At 37.6% G+C, this 21,101-nt stretch overlaps 1 protein-coding gene across 1 annotated transcript in view; it reads right to left on the bottom strand.

Moving 5' to 3' along the window:
• The window catches only part of LOC308704664 (mannosyl-oligosaccharide 1,2-alpha-mannosidase IA), a 215,495-nt gene that overhangs the window by 98,687 nt on the left and 95,707 nt on the right, over window positions 1-21,101 (bottom strand). The window contains exon 2 of the mRNA XM_081389126.1: window positions 14,266-14,362. Coding sequence (XP_081245252.1) covers window positions 14,266-14,362 — 97 coding nt within the window. The remainder of the gene's footprint in view (window positions 1-14,265; window positions 14,363-21,101) is intronic.

The raw sequence follows: 21,101 nt of genomic DNA, 5'->3' as shown, positions 1-21,101 counted from the left end.
TTTCCTGTCGACTTCTGACTTATTTCCATCTAAGTCGTTACTTTAACAAATTCTGCAATCTCCTTTAATCCTTCTGCTTCGTCAAACATTTGTGGCCAGTTTTTCATTATCTTGCTTGTAATTCCCAAAGGATTCCCTGACGATTTTCCCTTAATCTTGCTGTTTTTATCTAAAAGTAAGAACAGACAGGGTTTTTTTTTCTTCTTCTTCTTTGAATCAATGCTAGTAGACGGAGTGTAAAAGCCTTCTGATGGACACAAAATAAAACTTATTTTGAAAGAAAATCACAGGAAAAACATCTGGGGAATGTTCTTCTCTATATTATCTCATTGCTCTACGACGAACAAAGTCTGTAGTCAAAGTTCAGAGATCTCAATATAGCACTTTACAATAAAGTCCCATTAGTTTGAGTTATTTAATGCATTAACTAACAATGAGCAATACAGTACATTTGTTATGATGTGTATTCATCTTTGTGAATAAAAATATAACTGTTCATTGTTAGTTCACGTACATAAAAAAAAATATGAACAGATGCAACATTTGGTATTAACGTATAGTAAATTATCTGAGATGAATTAATGTTTTAGGATGTCAACACACACCAAACACTCAACATATAATCATATGAATGTGTCCGAACACACACCAAACACTCAACATATAATCATATGAATGTGTCCGAATGGACCTTCAGCGCTCATATAAACAGCGGTAAACTTGCTGGAATGGGAATATACCCCTGTACAGTCACACATGCCTCACACTCACTTTCCCATGCGATCAGGGGCCGGTCCCACAGGGATCTACCCGTCTACGCCAATCTGGATCAGTGCTCGACCCCTCGAATACTCGAATACCTGCTAACCTGTCAATCAACTAGAGGAGAGAAACAGTCAAACTCGATTGAGCTTTATCAACTACCGCAAAACTAGACCTGTGGGTTTCTTCATCTTTTTACAATCAATCTATAAAGAAAACTTAGAAACTGCTCCACAACTGCATCAACACCAAAAACAGAACTGTGCGATTTACTTTGTTCCTCCTCAAACTCAATGCTTGCTAAAACGCATCCCTTCATCTTAAGTCACTTTGGATAAAAGTGTCTGCCAAATGCATAAAAGTAAATGTACTTTGAAGGTAAAGGAGAGATGCAATAAACACTGTTTGCAAAAGCATCTACAGCCTACAGTCTGTCTGTCTGTCTGTCTGTCTGTCTACAGTATCTATCTATCTGTCTATCTATCTGTCTGTCTATCTATCTATCTATCTATCTATCTATCTATCTATCTATCTATCTATCTATCTATCTATCTATCTATCTATCTATCTATCTATCTATCTACTGTATCTGTCTGTCTGTCTGTCTGTCTGTCTATCATTCTATCTCTCTATCTCTCTATCTATCTATCGTTTTATCTGTCCGTTCATCCATCCATCCATCCATCCATCCATCCATCCATCCATCCATCATTTTATCTGTCTATATGTCTGTCTATCTGTCTGTCCGTCCGGTCCTTTGTCATGCCAACATTCAAAAGTTGACTTTTTTAAATTAAAAATTACAGTTTCTTTGAAATTCAATTCATTTTAATGAATCATTTTAATGTACATTCATTCAAATTCGAGTTGTAATCCTACATCCTGCTTGCTTCCTCGATTCACATCACCTCCTCCCACACCATGTAGACCTTTTCCGGCTCGTTCCGCCACCCTCCGCAGAACACAAGGCATCAGGGGACATGATGGGGGAGCAGAGGAGGCTGATATAAAACGCCTTTAATAAAGCACAATTCTTTACTGATGAAGGCCTGGACAACAGACAGGGTTTTCAGGGCCGAGGGAGTCTGAGATACAGAAGCAATGATGTGTTGATGCATTAATGCTTCCAAATCCAAACCTCCCAATGTGCATTTGTCACTGGAAAACATTTCGTCTAAGCTTCATTTACTTTCTTTAACCAGACCCTTTGAGCCTTGATAGTTTAAAACTAAAATTAGTAATCTGACAGAGAAGGAAACTCATTAAAATGTTTTATAGATCTATTGACATCGTCTTCCTGAAAAGTCCAGTACCTCTTGTCAAGAATGCATCAGGCCAAATACAGATCAAACGAATCAATAACTTAAACTCCACTCGATGGCCATTGCCCTTTTGATGCTGGTCTTTGGCCCCGTCCTGAATAACTCAATGCTGCACAGACTGCAGTATAACAGTCCACTGTGAAGAGCTCAGATTTAGGGTGCAAGACCCTACTGAATCATAAAACACACACAAAATCATTACAATAAATGAGTCACCTTAATGACTTCACAGATACACAAAAGCAAAGGTCACCACAAGTTAACATGAGGGGCTTTCGCACCGGGTAGTCATAGGACCTAGCCACCTAAATTATATATATTTAGATATACACCGTATATATAACTAAATACAACTAAAAAGTGCAACCTACCGCCAATAGAAGAAAAAGGTTCTATATAGAACCTTAAAGGGTTCCGTCAAGGCGCTTCATATAGAACATGTTAGGGGTTCCTATCATGGGATCATTTTATGGATTTAGTTATAATTAATTACATTAAAATTTTTTATTTTATTTTAATTAACTTTTATGAATTAAACAGCTCGTAAACATACTTTGTCACTGGAAAAATATGAAATAACCCATTGAAACATGTATTATGTTATCATTTAAGACTTTTCTCCTCCTATAGAACCTTTTGGGCATAAAGGCTTTTTTACAATTGAGTCCTAGGGTTCTGTATAGAACCTTTTCTAATGGTGATACTCTGAGATTTGTGGAGTTATTTATGTTATGCAGTACACTTTGAAATGCTTCAATTTTGTTGTGATTATTTAACCTAGCATTGTGTGTTATTGTAACCTAACAGAATGTAAATATAGTTTAAATTAGATATTGCTTACATGAGAACATTAAATTAGCTAATTAAAAAAAAAATTATTATATTATATTATATTATATTATATTATATTATATTATATTATATTATATTATATTTATCTTTTGACATTTTAAAGCTATCATATTGATCTCTGAAATTTAATCAAACAGGATTTACCAGAGCATCGCTGTAAACAAGATTATTGTTCTCTATAAGATCTCTAAAAAGCGTCTTGGTTTAAATAAACCAACTAATATCACAAAACATCATCATCTAAACCACATTGTTTTTGCATGTGATGCACTTTTTTTTACTAAAACATTAAAATGTTTTTTTTTTTGAAATAAAAAGTATATAAAAATATAAATATTGAAAAAGGCAAGTTAACTAACTGAAATAAAAATAATTTGAAGTTGAAAAACTACAATTACTAAAACTGAAGTAAATTTTTTTATATTTTTTATATTTGTAAATACAATATACAATTTTTTTATATTTGTATATTGTATTTACCAAAATACAACATAAATATATAGATATATTTATATGTATGTATGTATGTATATATATATATATATATATAGTACAGTAGTACTGTACAGTAAAGTAAGCACTACAATATTATTTAATAGTATACAAATAATAGTAAAATAACCCTGCTTTTAGCAAGAATGTGTCAAATGCAGTGACCTGTTACTTTCTAAATGAGTCTCCATTGATGAGACGAGAGCAGAACCAGTGGAGCGTTCTGGAGAAGAGACGCGATTTAAAGGACACGACTGATAAGAATAGAGAGCACAAACTTGAAAGAGACGCTGACGATATAGCGAAGTCAATCCCATTAGCATCTCCAGAACATCTCTAGTTACAGGAGACAGGCGTGAGATTGAAGGGCTCTGACATCACAGGCTGTTCCTGTGACCGGAAGAGAGGTGTTCTTGTCAAAGCAGCATGTTTCATACCAGGCTGGATGCATCTGATGTCTGCTGCATGTTTTTAATGGACAGCTTACGTTATTGACCTAGATATTATAGAAATGAACATAATAAGGGGCTGCATTCCTCTTTAATCTGTTATTGTGATTATCCGTGACAGAATGCAATTGGAAACAATGCATTATAACCGCTGCCTAACCTCACTCACTCGTATTTCTCTACATGCAGCGGGTTGGGTTAGGGTTTTAATGCAATTAACTCAATGAACACAATGCAATGAATGAAGACAAGAGAAAGAGCAAAACAGAACTCAAAGTGCGAGTCTAAATAGAAACAAAACACTTTTTTTAAGAACGCTTAAAACTGTCACACAGACATTTTTTTTATCAGCATTAAATCTGCAATTTGCATTTGCAACCCAATTCACTTCAGAATAAGACTAGGAACATGTATTAAAAAGCAAATGGCACCAGTTTTGTTGACAAAGGCAAGTCAATCTATTCTCTATTTAAGCAATATTCCTACAATAGTCATTCAAGCGCCATCTACTGGAGACGGACTGAAAGCTCCAAAACTCACATTTTAATAATGTTTCAAATTACAAAGAAAGTCTAACAAAACATTATCATAAATTTCATTTTCGTTACCTGAAATCAATCTAAAAATAACAATTTTCAGGTAAGATAAGGTAAGATACTTATCTCAATTTTCATGAGATAAGCCTGTTGTGATTTCTACAAGTCTCTAGTCAGGTCCACAGGTACACAGAAAAAGACCATTTGACTGACATGTAAATCAATCAACCAAAGGTTGTTGTTTCTTTAAACATGCCATTTAACATGCAGCTCTTCAAACCGTGTCACACTGCAAATGATCATGCCACATTTGTGAGTTGATGCCATTTTTAACTGGAAAGATGGAAAGATTATCATTGAATAACAACTTAAAATTGCATGTCATATGCACAACTTATGGTGTTTTGGCCTCTTTTTTTGGAGCTTGGCAGCATAAATCACCATCCAATTTGCATTGAAAACAGAAACTGTTCAAAATAACCTCCAAATCCTCTGTGTTTCAGTGAAGAAAGAAAATAATGCAGGGTCAGAACAACAACAGGAGGAGTAAATAAAGGCTATTTATTTAACTATACATGTAGTGATTTTTATAAATATAAGTTGCTGAAATATCTCCTCTGGGTTTGGCTGTGAGAGCCAGGTCTGTTTAGCTTTCCGGAGTTCATTCCCACCGCTCGTCTAATCCAGTTGCCAAAAGAGGCCGAGATGTTGGAGGTTATTTGAAGGTCAGCTTTGATTGTTGGTTTGTCTCAGTTTTGGTGAAATGCGAGGGAAGGAAAGCAAACGTTTCCATGGACACATGATAGATTGAGTTGGACTTCATTAAAAATCCCACAATGCTCCTCTGCATCGGCGCCTCCAGCCCAGACACAGGGGGAGTGGGGCGGATTTGGAGGCGGTCCAGGGTCAGAGACTTGTACAATCCAACTGGCATGTAGCGCATTTGTTCTTTCCGGCTGGAAGTGTTGGGCTGGTGCAGCGATTCACTCTATTTATAAGCCTGAACAGAGGCAACATTCCCAGTCCATTGTTTCTCATTGGGCTGGAGCTGAAGAACCAGTGGCTCGCAAATAAGAAATATGTGAGTGATAAACAACTTTCACAAAAGCAAAGACTTGGGATCGTTTCCAAGGTGAGGAGCTGTACCGCCTCGAACTATTTCCCCCTTCGTTTTCTAGCAAGAGCACTTTAAATGCATCTGAATCAACAGTATGTAAATCAAAAGTCACACCCAGAGAAACGTCTGAACAGACTGAATTACATTAGCACATTTACTGCGCCTTCACAGCGTCTGGAGCGCATGGGCTTTGACAGCACGCTATTGACGCTGTCACTGATTAGGTGTTACAAACAAGTTAGTTAGGAATCCATGGATTTAACTGAGAGCACATCTCTTAATTTCCCAATAGATTTCAAGTCCAATGCAATCAATGACCTTGATCACAGAAGCGGAGACAAGCATCAAGACACTATTCTGAGATAATGATCTCGCAGTGCTCTTTGTTAAGTAATATTGCTATTGCTCTTACTCAGGGTCAGTGATGTGATCAAATCTCTAGCAACAAGGACTAAAGTATCACAGAGAATTGCATTCAAGACAATAAGAAACCACCTATAGCAACCACTTAGAATTTCTTTTCCACCACCTCTGTATTTCAATTACTATTTACTATTTCAATGAGAAAACACTGCAAAAGACTGAGCGCATAGCAATTTTAGATCTTTTTACAAAATTGCTTGATATTCAGTAAAATATATAAAGCAGCAGCGAATGAAAAGAGTGATTCATTCACAAATCTGGCATTGGTATACTGTAGTTGTGATTTACTGTAGGGGTCGTTTACACAACACCATTTTCAACTAAAAAAAGAAAACTTTAAATGCGTTTTGGTTGTTAATTTACACGACAATGCTAATTAACAGCATTTTGGGGGCCTGAAAACATTTTTTGTTTTTTAACTATACCATTATCCAATAAAAATTTGAATTTGTGTAAATGGTAATGTCATGCGCTTGCATATTCAAGTTCATTCTAGGCATACGTGAGTTTCTGACATTTTTTCCTGACATTTTGCCGCTTCATGTTCCAGGGTCACATGTAGAAATAAACCAACCTCATCGTCTGTCCAGAAAAAATGGCTTTCGCCATCTTGATTGTTTGCATTCACCGCTCTTTTGAAGAATGTATATGTGTTTCTTTACAAAGGGACAACACCAACTACTGGCCTGGCATGCACAATATAGTGTTTTAGTCATTTTCACAGATCCGTTGACAACTTTGTTGTCTGTACGAAAAACTTGAAACCTTTTGATGAAAATACATGTTATGATGTTATTTTCATCAACAGGTGCATACATTTTTGGTCAAGATCCTGTATTGACAATGCAAGAGTCCAGCACTGTGTAAAGTCTCCTCCAGCACTTCCCAAAGACTTTCAATGAGTTTAAGCTCTGGATTCATGTGTGAAAATGATTCTTCATTCTCCTCTCAATCATTCTTTCACAATCTGAGCCTGATGAACATTGTCATCCTGGAATATGGCCATGATGTGTCTTCCTACATGGTTGTTTAAGAAAGGAAAAGCTACACACTTCGTCAATTAGGGTTAAAAGAACTATTATCACATGCTAGAAACATAATAATCACTGCAATAATGATCCAATCATAGACTCTTCAGAATTTGCCATTTTTAGTCCAAACAGGAACTTTTTTGGGCAGGTCAGAGTATTTTAATGTTTTCTTTATGTCATAAAGGCTTCATTCAAACTTTGCATTCTGGATTCTGATTCAACTTCCTGCTTGAGTCTATTTGCATACTAAATAGTGATTGGCTTGTCCTTCCTGGATCTATTTGACCATCTATAGCTATCAGCAGTAAAACATCAGAACCAAAGCCGCCTAAGACATTATTATTTTGTTGCAAGCACTGCTCTCTCCTTCAGGAAATGCAAATGAACTTTAACGATGTAAAGCCTGGGCTGAAATCCATTTTATTAAAAAGCACGGAGACCTGGGTGATTTATTGTTCAAGGTCTTTATCTTCAAATGTCTCTTTAAGAGTCCTGTGTTTGATGTCCTTGAGCGCTGCTCTCTGTCCTGTGCCGTCAGTTTCTCGTCACTCTATTACAGCTGTGTTACTGTATCCCGTGACCCCGCTGACCTCTGGCTCTGTCTGTAATGAACAGTAATGGCCAGCAGCTCTGAACACCAGCACAGACACAGACCCGCTCGCCATGAGTCAAGTCAAGTCAAGTCAACTTTATTTATATAGCGCTTTTCACAATACAGATTGTATCAAAGCAGCTTCACAGTATTAAATAAAATAGTACATCAGTGTATGTTTCTGGTGTAAAACATCCACGTTTGGTAATGCAGATCAATAGCACTGTTGAATCGATTAATCAAATTAAGTATCCCCAACTGAGCAAGCCAAAGGCAAGCCAAAGGCAAGCCATGAGGGCTGCTAAGAGTGAGAGAAAGTAATACGCAAGTAATACGCAAGAGATGAAAATCGGCTGATAGTGCAAATAAAGGAGAGATGAGAGGCAACGGAAATGAAAACGCAGACAATATACAAGTAGTAAGGAAGAAAAAAACAACAGGGAGGCTGTGGGAAACTAAAAAAATTGCGATATTAGCAACTTAAATATTTTTCAGCTTGATTAAAGCTTTTAATCTTATTCATTAAAGTATTCTAGTTCTCGCTCTATGTCCATTTTTTTAAAGGATTGCAAAATAGTGGTCAAAATCAGTTTGTGGACCACAATAAGCTGTAAATCGGACCTGGATATATGAGACTACTTGTACTACAGATACTTCTACAACTCTCGGAGTGTTTGGCATGGAAATGGATTCGACAATGTTGATATGTTTGGTCTTGGTGGAATCTGTTTTTACTGCTACTTCTGCAGCAAAGCAAGTACGGCACTTGCTACTGCCAATACATACACAACACGCTGCTGTGAGCAAGTAAGAGTGCTGCTGTACAATATAGCGTACATGAATTACATGTATCAGATCTATACAGGTGGAGCTGGGGAAGGTGGAGGGTATCAATGCATGCTGCAGCGAGCTCATTGGCTACTTATACAGCAGGAACCAATCAGCTGTGCCCTATAGAGAATGATGTGATTGCAAGCAGATTGAGTTAAGGGTCTATCAGCCAGCGTCATCTGTTTCATGACAGAACTTTGTATTTGAATAATTTTCAAAAGAGCTTCCTCACAACCACTGGCCTAACACACACACACACTCATAAACACACATAAGCTCTGAGATTCACAAAGCAGAGGCAGTCGATATCTCCTTACTCTGCTTCAGTTCTCACAGCATCTCCTCACTGAACGCCCGCTGTGCAAACACCAGTGTCACGCCGCACAGAGCCATCCAAATAACAGAGTGCAATCAAGACAGTGCAAAACAATACACATGCAATTTAGAGTTCAGCTCTTAGTCTTTCCTAATGACCGGCGTGTTCGATTTGCACAGAATTAAAATCACAAAGTACATCTGAGAAACACAACACGATCTGACCTCCATGAGGGAAAACTAGTCCTGTCCGTATAAGGCTTAAAGTGAATCTACAAAGCGAGTGAAATACTCATTGAACAGTTTGATCGTTCAATCAAGCAATCTACAACTCGCACTGGATGGAGGCTTTCTAATTATTAATCAAGTCAACGAATTAGCTTTCATCGTATCATGCTGGAGCTTTTCATGGCCATTGTTGCTTTGTCACTGAGTGATGGCGAGCAGACGCTCATCGCCGCCTGGTACAAAACAGCCTGACAGTCACATTCATTCACCAGCTTCATCATAGACCATGACAGGCCTTCACAGCACTCAATGCGCTTTGATGCCTTCAACATGAAATATTCATCAGATCACATGTCAAAACGGAAAGTGAACTCTCGGCATAAATTAAAAGTCGCTATTTAGATTTGTAATGACATTCTGACTGATTCCTTCATTTACATTCACTTTTTCATCATTTCCCCTATGGGGTCCAAAACAAGAATTAAAACAGAACCATAATTTATTTTTAAGGACCATTTTCCACCCTCTATCTGATCCTTAACATCTAAGCGGTCCATTTTTGCTGCTGTAGCTTTAAAACTTCCATGCAAACACTCACAACACAGGTTTCAGGACACTTGTTTTTTTTTTACATGGCAAGTAATACTCTCATCATTATTACAGTAGTTCCTGTAATGATGATGAGAAACATGGAGTTGTAAACATGAAAGGTCATTACATTATCATTCAAAAGTTTAGGGTTGGTAAGATTTTTTTTTTTATGTCTCGTGCTCACCAAAGCTGCATTTATTTAATCGAAAATACTGTAAAAACTTTTTTTTTTTTTTTTATAACCGTTTTCTATTTGAATATATAAAATGTAATTAGTGTTCTGGTGGTTGATAGGGTGTTGCTATGCAGTAGCCAGGACATTGCTACGCAGTTGCAAGGGTGTTGCTAAGATATTTTTTAGTCTGTCATATGCATTTGTTGGAGTTGCCAGGCTGTTCTGGTTATTGCCAATACATTGCTCAGTCCCTCCAGTTTTCCGCGATTCCGCGATCGCTGAATACAACGCAAAATCAACAAAATGTCGCATTTTTTTGCGATGCTGCATAATTCCTAATTTAACCGCAAAATAATAAAAAAAATTTAAAAGACCTCACAAAACATTAAATTATAATCACCCAATTGAAATATCACTAGTTTAATTAAAGTTTCAATGCATTTTTATGTGGATACAGATGTTGCGGGAAAAGGGGAAACTCATTTTCCTCGATTTACTGAAGCCTGTAATGTAATGTACTGTAAAATGCATTTTGCATCTGCACAGCTAGCACAGCGAGTGTCTGGCTCACTCATTGGCTGTGCTGCGGCAACTGCACATCCAATGGCCCCGCCAAGGGGGCGAGGCCTAGCCTATTATTCCAGAGCTCTGATTATTCCCTGAAAAACGCTGTTTTCGACTGAAGCGACAACTTGCCAGGTTAGTGCGGCGGCGGCCGGCTACGCAATACTCGTTCCCTACTCTTTTAGGGAACCGAGGTTACGATAGTAACCGAGTATTTCCCTTTCGAACAGTCACTTAGTATTGCGAAGCTATACACAGTGGGGACCCCATGCAAAACGCCCCACTATAAGTAACTGGTTTCCTTCTGCAGATCAGGACCCCTCAACTCAGGGTTTACACACAGCTCTACAGTATAAATTACTACACCTGCTGTTAATATTTACATAGGTCAGGTAAAAAAATTGCCCATAGGTTGTTTCAAAAGTTTTTCATTTGATGAGAATTTGATTAGACCAAAATAAACAAGCTTTATGCATTTTGCTTGTGATTTGTGTCATGTATGACTATTGGTAAATGTGATGTCCTAATTATAAAATATAAAAATCGCAAATTTTTTTCTCAAATTTCTGGAAATTACCACCACAAAATCAGTCATTTTGATCGCAAAAATCACACAAAAAATTCGTGAAATCCTGGAGGGACTGATTGCTATGCAGTTGTTAGGGTGTTGATAAGATATTCTTAATGGTTTTTAGTCTGTCATATGCATTTGTTAGTGTTATACTGGTTGCCAGAGTGTTGCTATGCAGTTGTTAAGACATTCTGAGTGTTTTTTTAGTCTTTCAAATGGGGTTGCTAGTCGCCAGGGTGTTGCTATGCGGTTGCCAGGTGGTTCTGGTGATTTCCAATACATTGCTATGCAGTTGCTAGGGTGTTGCTAAGATATTCTGAGTGGTTTTTAGTCTGTAATATGCGTTTACATGTTCTACTGGTTGCCAGTGTGTTGCTATGCAGTTGCTAAGACATTCTAAGTGTTTTTTTAGTCTGACATATGGGGTTGCTAGTGTCCTGCAGGTTGCCAGGGTGTTGCTATGCGGTGTTCTGGGTTTGAACTGAATTAAGTAAAATTCAATAAAGTTACACTCCAAGTAAAGGATTATGTAGCTATCATTTGCATATGATAAATTTGACTTGTTTTCAACCCATTTTATCATCCATCACCAACAACCTGAAGTATAAGGAATAATAATACAGCTGTTTGCATTTTCCAGCGCCACTGATAATATATACTGTATATATTTTTCTTCTTCTCCCATGTAAATAACACCTGTGAAAACCTTCAGGCAGAACAGAAGAAAGCCACATTCTATATGAGAATTGTTTGTGTGAGGATCTATTCTGAATTATTCATTTCATGTTTTCTACTCTATTCTCTAGTTTGCCTCACAATAATGAAAAAGAAATGTCCCTAACGCACGGCTTCAGAACAAGTACTGAATTTGGAGGCAGCCAACAGGAAAACGAAAGAAAAGAGGTAAGGCATTAAAGGGAATACGAGATATGAGATGTTTGTCTCTCCGTCCCAGAGCTCACAGGTAACATCCCAGTGACTTTCAGCATATCAGCATGTTTTCCACAAGTTGGCTAAATGCAGATGCAATCTTCCCGCATGTCTATTTACTCATGGGATTGAATTAAAGGACACAGTGTTCATCTCATTCTCGGCTTCACAGGGACACATAACAATCATGGATCTTGTAAAAGGCGGGAAACCTGTACACGGCAAGAAACGCATACACCCACTGGCTTATCGGATTAGTTATTGCACAAAGTAGGACGTCTTTTTCCCATGCTTAAAGGAATTTTTCGCAAAAAAGCTAATTCGCACCCTGCACTCAGTATGGGATCATCCGATTGGAAAGACAGATAGTTTCCCGAGGCTAATTGGGTTTCTCTGATGAAAAACAGCAATTAAGTGATAAAGTACTGGAGGTTTGACCCTTGAATCTGTGAGGCATGTCACTTTTCTGTTAGAAAACACCATTAAACAATTCATAACAATCCAGTGCTTTAGTAAGTTGCCGAAACAGTCCATTTCTATGGTGTTTTTTTCCACCACAGCCCCTGCAAAACAAGTGTGATTGGTCACTTTGGATGTCAGTCGGACAGTCTTACTGTCTCGGTTAATATCATGCTGACAGTCAAATTACTGGCAAGTGTCTACGTGAGACTTCAGAGCACATAAGAAAAACATTCGCTCGATTTGATTTCAGATGAGCGGACAGGACTGACCTCATTCCCACACTGACCTTTCGTTTTGTCTATTACGTATTTCTAAACGGTAAAAATCCATGTTCCTCACTTATAGAAAGGTAACATTCGAAATGTCAAGCGTACTGATATTTTAAAAGCACACGTGACATTATTACAGTCCTACATGACCAGGTCTACAGCTGCATGTCTCTGACTAGAGAGACGTCCAGTATTACTGGTTCTGCACTGAAAGCAGATTGATTTCTTATGAAGAGAGTTATAGAGCTATAGAAATAAATAGATGGTAATAGACATGGTCACCTAGGATGAGGATTCATGGCTGTTTGTTTCTGAAAAGTGAAGCCAATGCCTTTTAATCTCCCCCTGGTGGCTGGCTGCAGTATAGCTCATAAACCCCGCCCTCGCCATGTAATCCAATGGGACACGAGCCAAACTAAAAAATCCAACTACACTTCTCAGTTCTTCTCAAGCAGTATGTTCAAGTGTTTTTCCAATAAGTTTGGTTTTAGTTAGTTATTCATTCAATGCTAAATAAGTGTAACATCATGATTGACAGCTGTGCTTGTGATTGAGTCTATGGGCGGCGGGATCTTGATTCCACGGCTCCACCTCAGGATCACCGCACAGACTCGGGAAATATGTCATAGGCAATGACCATTTCAGGGATATTTTGGCTTCATTTTTCTACAGTGGAAGGATTCATCCATCGTTTTTCACAGTCTATGATCTGAGATAATAGAGCTGTGCACCAACTGAATTCAGAATGTCTTTTAAATTTGAATAGAATTTGCAAACTAATTAGAATTTAAGAAAGTAGAGCTTAAAATTAAATGAAATTCAAAGAAATGCATTTCATTATTCACTATAATTACCAATAAACACGTTCATACCCACATTACACAGACGTTTTCCAGAAACATTAGATGATATTAATTATCAATGTTTGAAATGACATATATAGAAAATTTGTATTTAATTTATATATTTCAATGTATTGTTTAAATTTCATTTTAAGATGATTAAAAATAATTTCATCATTTATTTTATGCAATTTGTTCGAACCAAAATAGAATTAATAACTGATTTATTCATTTAAATTGATTAACTAATTTATTAAAATTAAATAACTATAACTAACTTAATAAATAAGCATATTGACAATTTATCTTAACACTAAATTGCCATAAATTAGTTGAGCTAAAATGTTGGGCTACTGAAATTACAGTTCTGGGTAAATTCCTCATCCTGCTATTCTAATTCAAAATTTTAATTTAACACCCTCTGTGTTGTTGCCAATTTAATCTGAAATTTATTCAACCTCAAAAACTGCAACCTAACAGAAACGCAAAGTAAGCACACATATGGTGGTCTTCCAGCACAAGATGCTCATAGTTCATACAAACAGACTTTGACATCAGCATGTTGCTTCAAGTAATGACTAACTAGTGCATGCAAACAAATACTAGAAGAATATAGTCCATTTGAAATGACAAGCCAATTATGAAGCCTTAAAACACTGTCTAGTTAGGGCAGCATACTAGGTATTTCCACAAAGCCATGAAGGACTAAAACAACACACTACAAAGCCTGAACCCGCAATGTTTCAGTATCAATCAAATGACACATCAGTTTGGACGTCGGGTGCAACAATCACATTCAATCCTGTGAGACGAGACAGAAATGCGCCTGGTTTCCTTAAAAGACGACCTTCTGCAAACTGAAGAAAACAATAAAACTCACACAGCGTATGTCAAATGATAACCTCACTCACCAAACATATTCCCAATGTGTCCATTCTTGGTCAGGGGTCGAAGTTCATTCTTGCCCCAAGCGTAACTTTTATAGTTGTCCCAGGCAAACTTCATCATCTGCAAACACAAAACAAACAGATGTGAGAAAACACGTACGGTGAAACACCTCACCCATTGAATGTGCTTTTAACAAACGTTTAGTGTGTTGTCACAGGCAAAAAAACATGATATTACGATGCAAACATGTCTAAGGCCATCAAGTGCAGATGTTCACTGATCATCAATGATCAAAAATGCAGATGAACCAGAATAGCGTGGGCTTTTATGCATTAGACGACAATACCTCTGGCGCAGTGAAGCGTGGAGAAGTGCAGCGGAGGGCTGGAAACATGAAATATGGGGATGTTATGAATGACAAGGAAAAAACAACAAAGAATTTAATCATGTTCCACGAGGTCTGTTTATTTCAGCTGGAAGCAACACTGTCATAATTAGCAGTGCTGTAACGCGGGCAGGCCTGCAGGATCACATTAATCAAATAAATACATAAATTCATGAACAGATAGACAGTGTCAAAGTTACCTATGCACTTTATCAAGTAAATAAAGGAATAAACACATTTATACTACAGGGCCGTTGAATGCTTGAATCTGATTGGTTGACGAACGTTCTAAGGTGTGCATTATTTTCAGGGAAACGCACGGCTAAAGTAGTTCCAGGCAGGTCTTGACCGCATTACAGTTCCATATCACTTCGCGTAGTTAACGGTAATAACGGAAAATAGGATACAATTCATAACAAGAAAAAACATTTAGCCCCATGCGCTTGATCTGGAATTTTCACAATATGCTGCGATGAAAACAGTCAGAGAATGTGTCAGCTAGTCGTGTGTCCCAGCATTAGTCTGCTATCAGTGGCTCAAACCTCCGTTACTAACTCTAAAATGACGTTTTGGAATTAGCAATGGAGGCATTGGATTAGATGCGTAAGAAATTAGTCCTACATACAAGAGCGTTTTAATGACAAAAACTTTACAAACGTCTTGAAATACATAATATGAACAATGTTTGGAGGTGTGGTAACTGTAGTATAAGCGGAATAATTGACTTCAGGCCGTTGAATTATTAGAAAAATAATGCACACTCCGCTTCGCGTCGTGACCGCATTACCACCTCGGGTGTGCATTATTTTTTTAATCTGTCGTCAATTATTCCTTACATAATCATTGTTTTCTCATGACCACCGCTCATTTAAATGAACTGCCATGTTTCTTGAGCAGCAAATCAGCATATCAGAATGATTTCTGAAGGATCATGTGACACTGAAGACTGAAGTATGGATGCAGAAAATTCAGCTTTGATCAAAGGATGTAAATTAATATATTCACATAGAAACCAGGCGTTTTAACTTGTAATAATATTTCAAAATATTATGGATTTTACTGATCACATAAAAATGCAGCCTTGGTGATCAGAAGAGTCTTCTTTCAAAAATATTACAGCATATTGCAAGTATAAATGAGTTACCAATGCACATCATTATCTCTTCTCTGCTGATGTGTTTACTATGGCACGAGGGCGGGGCAACCTGTCACTCACATGAGATCCACCAATAGCAAGCCACGACCTTTCAACCTCCCAATCAAAACCCCACAGACAAAATCAAGCCCCGCCCTTTATTTGCTCTTGTTCCAGAAGCCGTTTCACTCTGATATAAGACACAATAGGGAAGAAAAGACTATCATAGCTTCCGTTTCATGGCCGCTTTAAGATCTAAACTTAAAATTAGACCTGGAACTTAAGTATAATTCCTTTAAAGTAACATTACACAGAACATGTGCTCTACTTCTGCTGCTTCCAGACCTCTGAACTCCAGCATCAGATCTGCAGTCCTGGATCTGTGCGTCTCCCGGGATCGAGCTCTGAAGGAGTATTTCAGCACAGCCGGGAAGAGAAGCCTGGCACCAACACAACCTCCACAAGGCAAGGTCTGAAAAACACTTTCTTCCCTCGAGGAGGAAGCCAATAATTGATGTGGGATCGCCTCCAACAACGCAATAAAAAGCCTTTCGACATGATAGGGAATTAGCAGGAAGAAATTCCAACTGTGATACATGGCGATACTTTTTAAAGCTCGACATGAAGGAGCAGCTGGGCCGGGATGTGCGTTTCATAAAGCTTTTTGTGATCGTCTGATAGTGAGGAGCGCTGGTGGGCTTTCTGCTCACTAACGCTTTGGTTTCTACACGTTTTGCAGCTTTGTTGGCCGAGTGTGTCTCTCCTCAGGGAGTTCAGGGAAAAGAAGAGGAAAATACATAGCAGGTTTTCAACCTGTTTGAACTTCATGTCCACTTTATCAACACTGAGAGTAACGGCACTGATAAACGCCCCGAAGCTGCTGAGAGATTTAGAAGATACGGTTTCATCCAGAAGTGTAAATGCATGAATCGCTCAAACATACATGATCTGCCTTCATTGTGCCAGACTGAATGAACACACACAACACTCCATACACTACTGACTCCGCCAGCTGACAACAGTCACACTAGCATCCAAAGATGACTAGAGACTTTATACATAGAGATCTGTTATAAGGCAATGGTCTAAAATTGAAATAATAACTTACACTATCTGCATTTTGTCTTGTAATACATACTAAAGTAGTATTTATTATAACAAAATATGTAGTATTTTACATACAGTATGTACAGTAGTATATTGCATATCGTATATGCAGTAGATGACGCAAGCAACAATAATAGGCTTGTGTTCAATAGAACTAATATAATCAATACTAATACTTTTCAATGATTCATAACAAAGTAATGAAATGTCTTTCAATAGCAAGAAATTATTGATTGCAATAAATTACAATTAGTTAATCAGCAAAGCAGGTTTCGTTAGTTTTATATAGTACATGATATATATAATTGTGTGTGTGTGTGTGTGTGTGTGTGTGTGAGAGAGTATGTAAGTGTGTCTGATTGTTTGTGTGTACACGTGTGAGTGAGTGTGTGTGTGTGTGTGTGTGTGTGTGTGTGTGTGTGTGTGTGAGTGAGTGAGTGAGTGAGTGTGTCTGAGTGTGTGTGTGTGTGTGTGTGTGTGTGTGTACACGTGTGAGTGAGTGAGTAAGTGTGTGTGTGTGTGTGTGTGTGTGTGTGTGTACGTGTGTGTGTGTGTGTGTGTGTGTGTGTGTGTGTGTGTGTGTGTGTGTGTGTGTGTGTGTGTGTGTGTGTGTGTGTGAAATGGGTAAATATACACACTAAATTATATTTTTTTGAAAATGTAAAAAATGCAGAAAGTTTTTTGTGATGGATAGGTTTAGGGGTAGGGTTAGTGTAAGGAGATAGAATATACAGTTTGTACAGTATAAAAACCATTAAGTCTATGGAGAGTCCCCACAAAGATAGTGAACCAGACGTGTGTGTGTGTGTGTGTGTGTGTGTGTGTGTGTGTGTGTGTGTGTGTGTGTGTGTGTGTGTGTGTGTGTGTGTGTGACAGTGCTGGTAAATGTGAATATTCATCTGAGTGAATTCAGGTCAGCGCGATGAACGGTCTCCACAGAACTGGCACTCTTCATGACACACATTTTAAAATGACTCAGCTGTTGAGGATGAACTTTAGCGTTTAGCACACGAGCTTCAACAAACTGAGCCATGGTCAATTCCACATCATTACCTGTCATCTCTCTATCATGACCGTAAATGAGATGGCAAAGGTCCAAAAACAAGAATGGTCTGCTTTGGTGAGCATGAACATTAGCTTTTAACTTTCAGGATTAGATAACAGCATTAGCTTCTGTTTGTGACCAGTAGAGCATGACGCTAGTAATGCCAAGGCCTTCAGTTTGATTACCGGTAGGGTCAAAGAACTCATGAGTATGAGCCTAATGTATATTCACACACACACAGTTTGAATGTTTGGGGATGCTAAATGTTTTTGAAAGAAGACTCTTCTGCTCACCAAGGCTGGATCGATCTATCTATCTATCTATCTATCTATCTATCTATCTATCTATCTATCTATCTATCTATCTATCTATCTATCTATCTATCTATCTATCTATCTATCTATCTATCTATCTATCTATCATCTATCTATCTATCTATCTATCTATCTATCTATCTATCTATCTATCTATCTATCCATCCATCCATCCATCCATCCATCCATCCATCCATCCATCCATCCATCCATCCATCTTTCCACATCAGACTCAAAACTTTCAAATGACCATCAAACACTATGGAATATAATACTGTACACAGTCTGATCTCATTTGTATTTGCATATAAAGTGGACACATGAAATCCACGTGTACTAATAAAAGGATTCATGGATTCTATGGACAGGCTTAAAATCTAAGGACTCATGAGGACCATGTGTTGTCACTGTATGAATCACTGTCTGCTATAACCACAATTTACATACAAATATGCACAAAATCTAATGAGATTGCGTCTCATACACAGAGACAAAAGGCCTTTATTAAGCTCTCAGAAAACACACAATGTAAATGCCTCGGACAGCTTAAATGATAAGCAAATAAACCCATTACAGAAACATCCAGTGTATTTTCCACCAAATGAAGAACACATTCCCATGTCTGACACTTTGATAAATTGCTCCTTACTGTGATACATCTATCTTAAAATTGCATGAGCCTCTCGCAAAGTCTCTGTGTGGCACATCAAAACCATCCGCATTTCGGCTTGCCTGAAAAGCATGTTTTTGCACAGAAAGAGAGACATATATATATATATATATATATATATATATATATATATATATATTGACCAAATGGAAACATAATGAGTCCCCAGTGTGGTACATCCAATTCTAAGATGAGATGAAAGCGAGAACGCGTCCATTAATGGGCTTTTATCTGGCTGAGCTCTTTCATCCCAGCGTGGAGGTCTAGCAGGCTCATTTGCAACAACCATCAGCAGGAACAAACATAACAAATCTCATGTAACCTGTCAAGAACACGTCTGCATCATATTTCACCCCGTAATCAAAAGAAAAAAAACCTTCAAGGACATTTTTTTTAAATTTTTTTACTTAAAATTCTTTTACTTTTTATCTTGCAATTCTGACTTTATAACTCGTAATTGTGATATTTTAAGTCTGAGGAAAAAAGTCAAAATTGTGAGATAAAAAGTCACAATTATTTTTTAAATTGTTTTATTCCGTGGAAGCTTCCAGACTATTTATATTTTTTGCATTGTGGCATTATTTTCATGATAATTAAGCACTCTTTGTTTTTTGTTTTTTACCCATACATAGCCTACTCATTACTGTAGTGAATCAATATTTAATTAAATAATATATAAATTACAAAGATACAAATATATTTTGAAACTTGTATGTAACTATATGATCAATTTGTAAATAATAATAATACAAATTATATAAATAAACATGCAAACATACTGTACATACCCACACTCCAACTACTAATCTATCTACTAATACGAAACAAATATATATTTGCCTCAAAACTAAATTTGCAGTGTCGTGATTCACCTCAGAGCTGGTTAGTTTGGTTCAAGGCTTAAAAGTTTGTAATTGAAGAATATTTTAAGAATGCCTGTGGAGAAAATGAATGAGGAAAATACCTCAGGAAACCAAGGCTTCTCGACTGCCATTAAAAATAAGACACAATGCCAAAACTCTTGATGGCCTTTTCGTTATGCAAAATTTTATTTCAAATGATTTGGTGTTGAAATGTGACTTGAACATGTTTTTGTGACATTCGCCCACGTAGGACATGACAACAAGCCGACAGGGCCTTTGTGGTGCAATGCCACAGTAAATTAATGAACTGAAAGCCCAGTAATGGGTGTCGAGCCAGTCATTTCGGCAATAAACATCAGGACACACTGATCAAAACAGCCTTTGCTGAGAAATACACATCACTGAATGTCGAGAAACGATAGACCTTAAACCGTAACTCTCGCCAAGATTGAACGTAGGCTCTTTTTGTTAATCTACCCGAGTCAAACTTTCGTTTAAAAGCATAATTAGAATGGAAACGCCACTTTTAAGATTGACAGTATTTTCGTTTTAGGTCAAAATTGCCTTTTGAATGGGAGTGAATGGGGCATGACTATCATAGCGTCAAAATCGCTATTTTTAAAACACTAAGAAGGCTCGACACAACATGAAACTGTGCTGGAAGTATCACCAGGGGCTCTACACATGAACTCCAGCATTGACTACAGTGTTTGTGTACACAGAGTTTACTAAAAAGAAAGGTTTTGTACGACTCACTTTATCAGTTAGTGTTTCCGGTGGCTGGAATTTTGTCAGTCAAAAGTAGTCGATCTCCGAATGCAACGTTAATGAACTGACTCCATATGAAGAAATGTCATGAACTTGTAATTTCAATGAAAAGCATGATAACTTAGATAAAAAAAAAATATCCGTGAATTTATATGGAGACAAGCTTTAGGAGCTTTCCATCTTTACTCTCCTCATGTTACGTTGCATTTGGAGGTCGACTACTTTTGACTGACAAAATTCCAGCCCACGGAAACACGCAGGGCCCTATTTTAACGATCTGAAACGCAAGTATCAAACGTGAAACGCAAGTAACTTTGTGGGCGGATCTCAAATCTAAACGCAAATCTAAAATGGGTTGGTCTGAAGTAGCTTCATTACTCATAGGTGTGGTTTGGGCGTAACGTGCAATAAACCAATCAGAGCGACATCTCACATTCCCTTTAAGAGCAGGTGCGCTTGTTCCATGGCGGATTGCTATTATAACGGCGGATTTGCCAGGCGCGCGCCAGGAGCGGTTCACAGCCGAGGAGACCGACGTTCTCGTCAGGGCCGTAAAACACAGAGAAGTTACA

Source organism: Scardinius erythrophthalmus, assembly GCF_964197995.2.
Source record: "Scardinius erythrophthalmus genome assembly, chromosome: 16".
Taxonomy (NCBI): Eukaryota; Metazoa; Chordata; class Actinopteri; order Cypriniformes; family Leuciscidae; genus Scardinius; species Scardinius erythrophthalmus.
The sequence above is the reverse complement of the archived record's forward strand: the minus strand, read 5'-3'. Positions and strand labels throughout refer to the sequence as shown.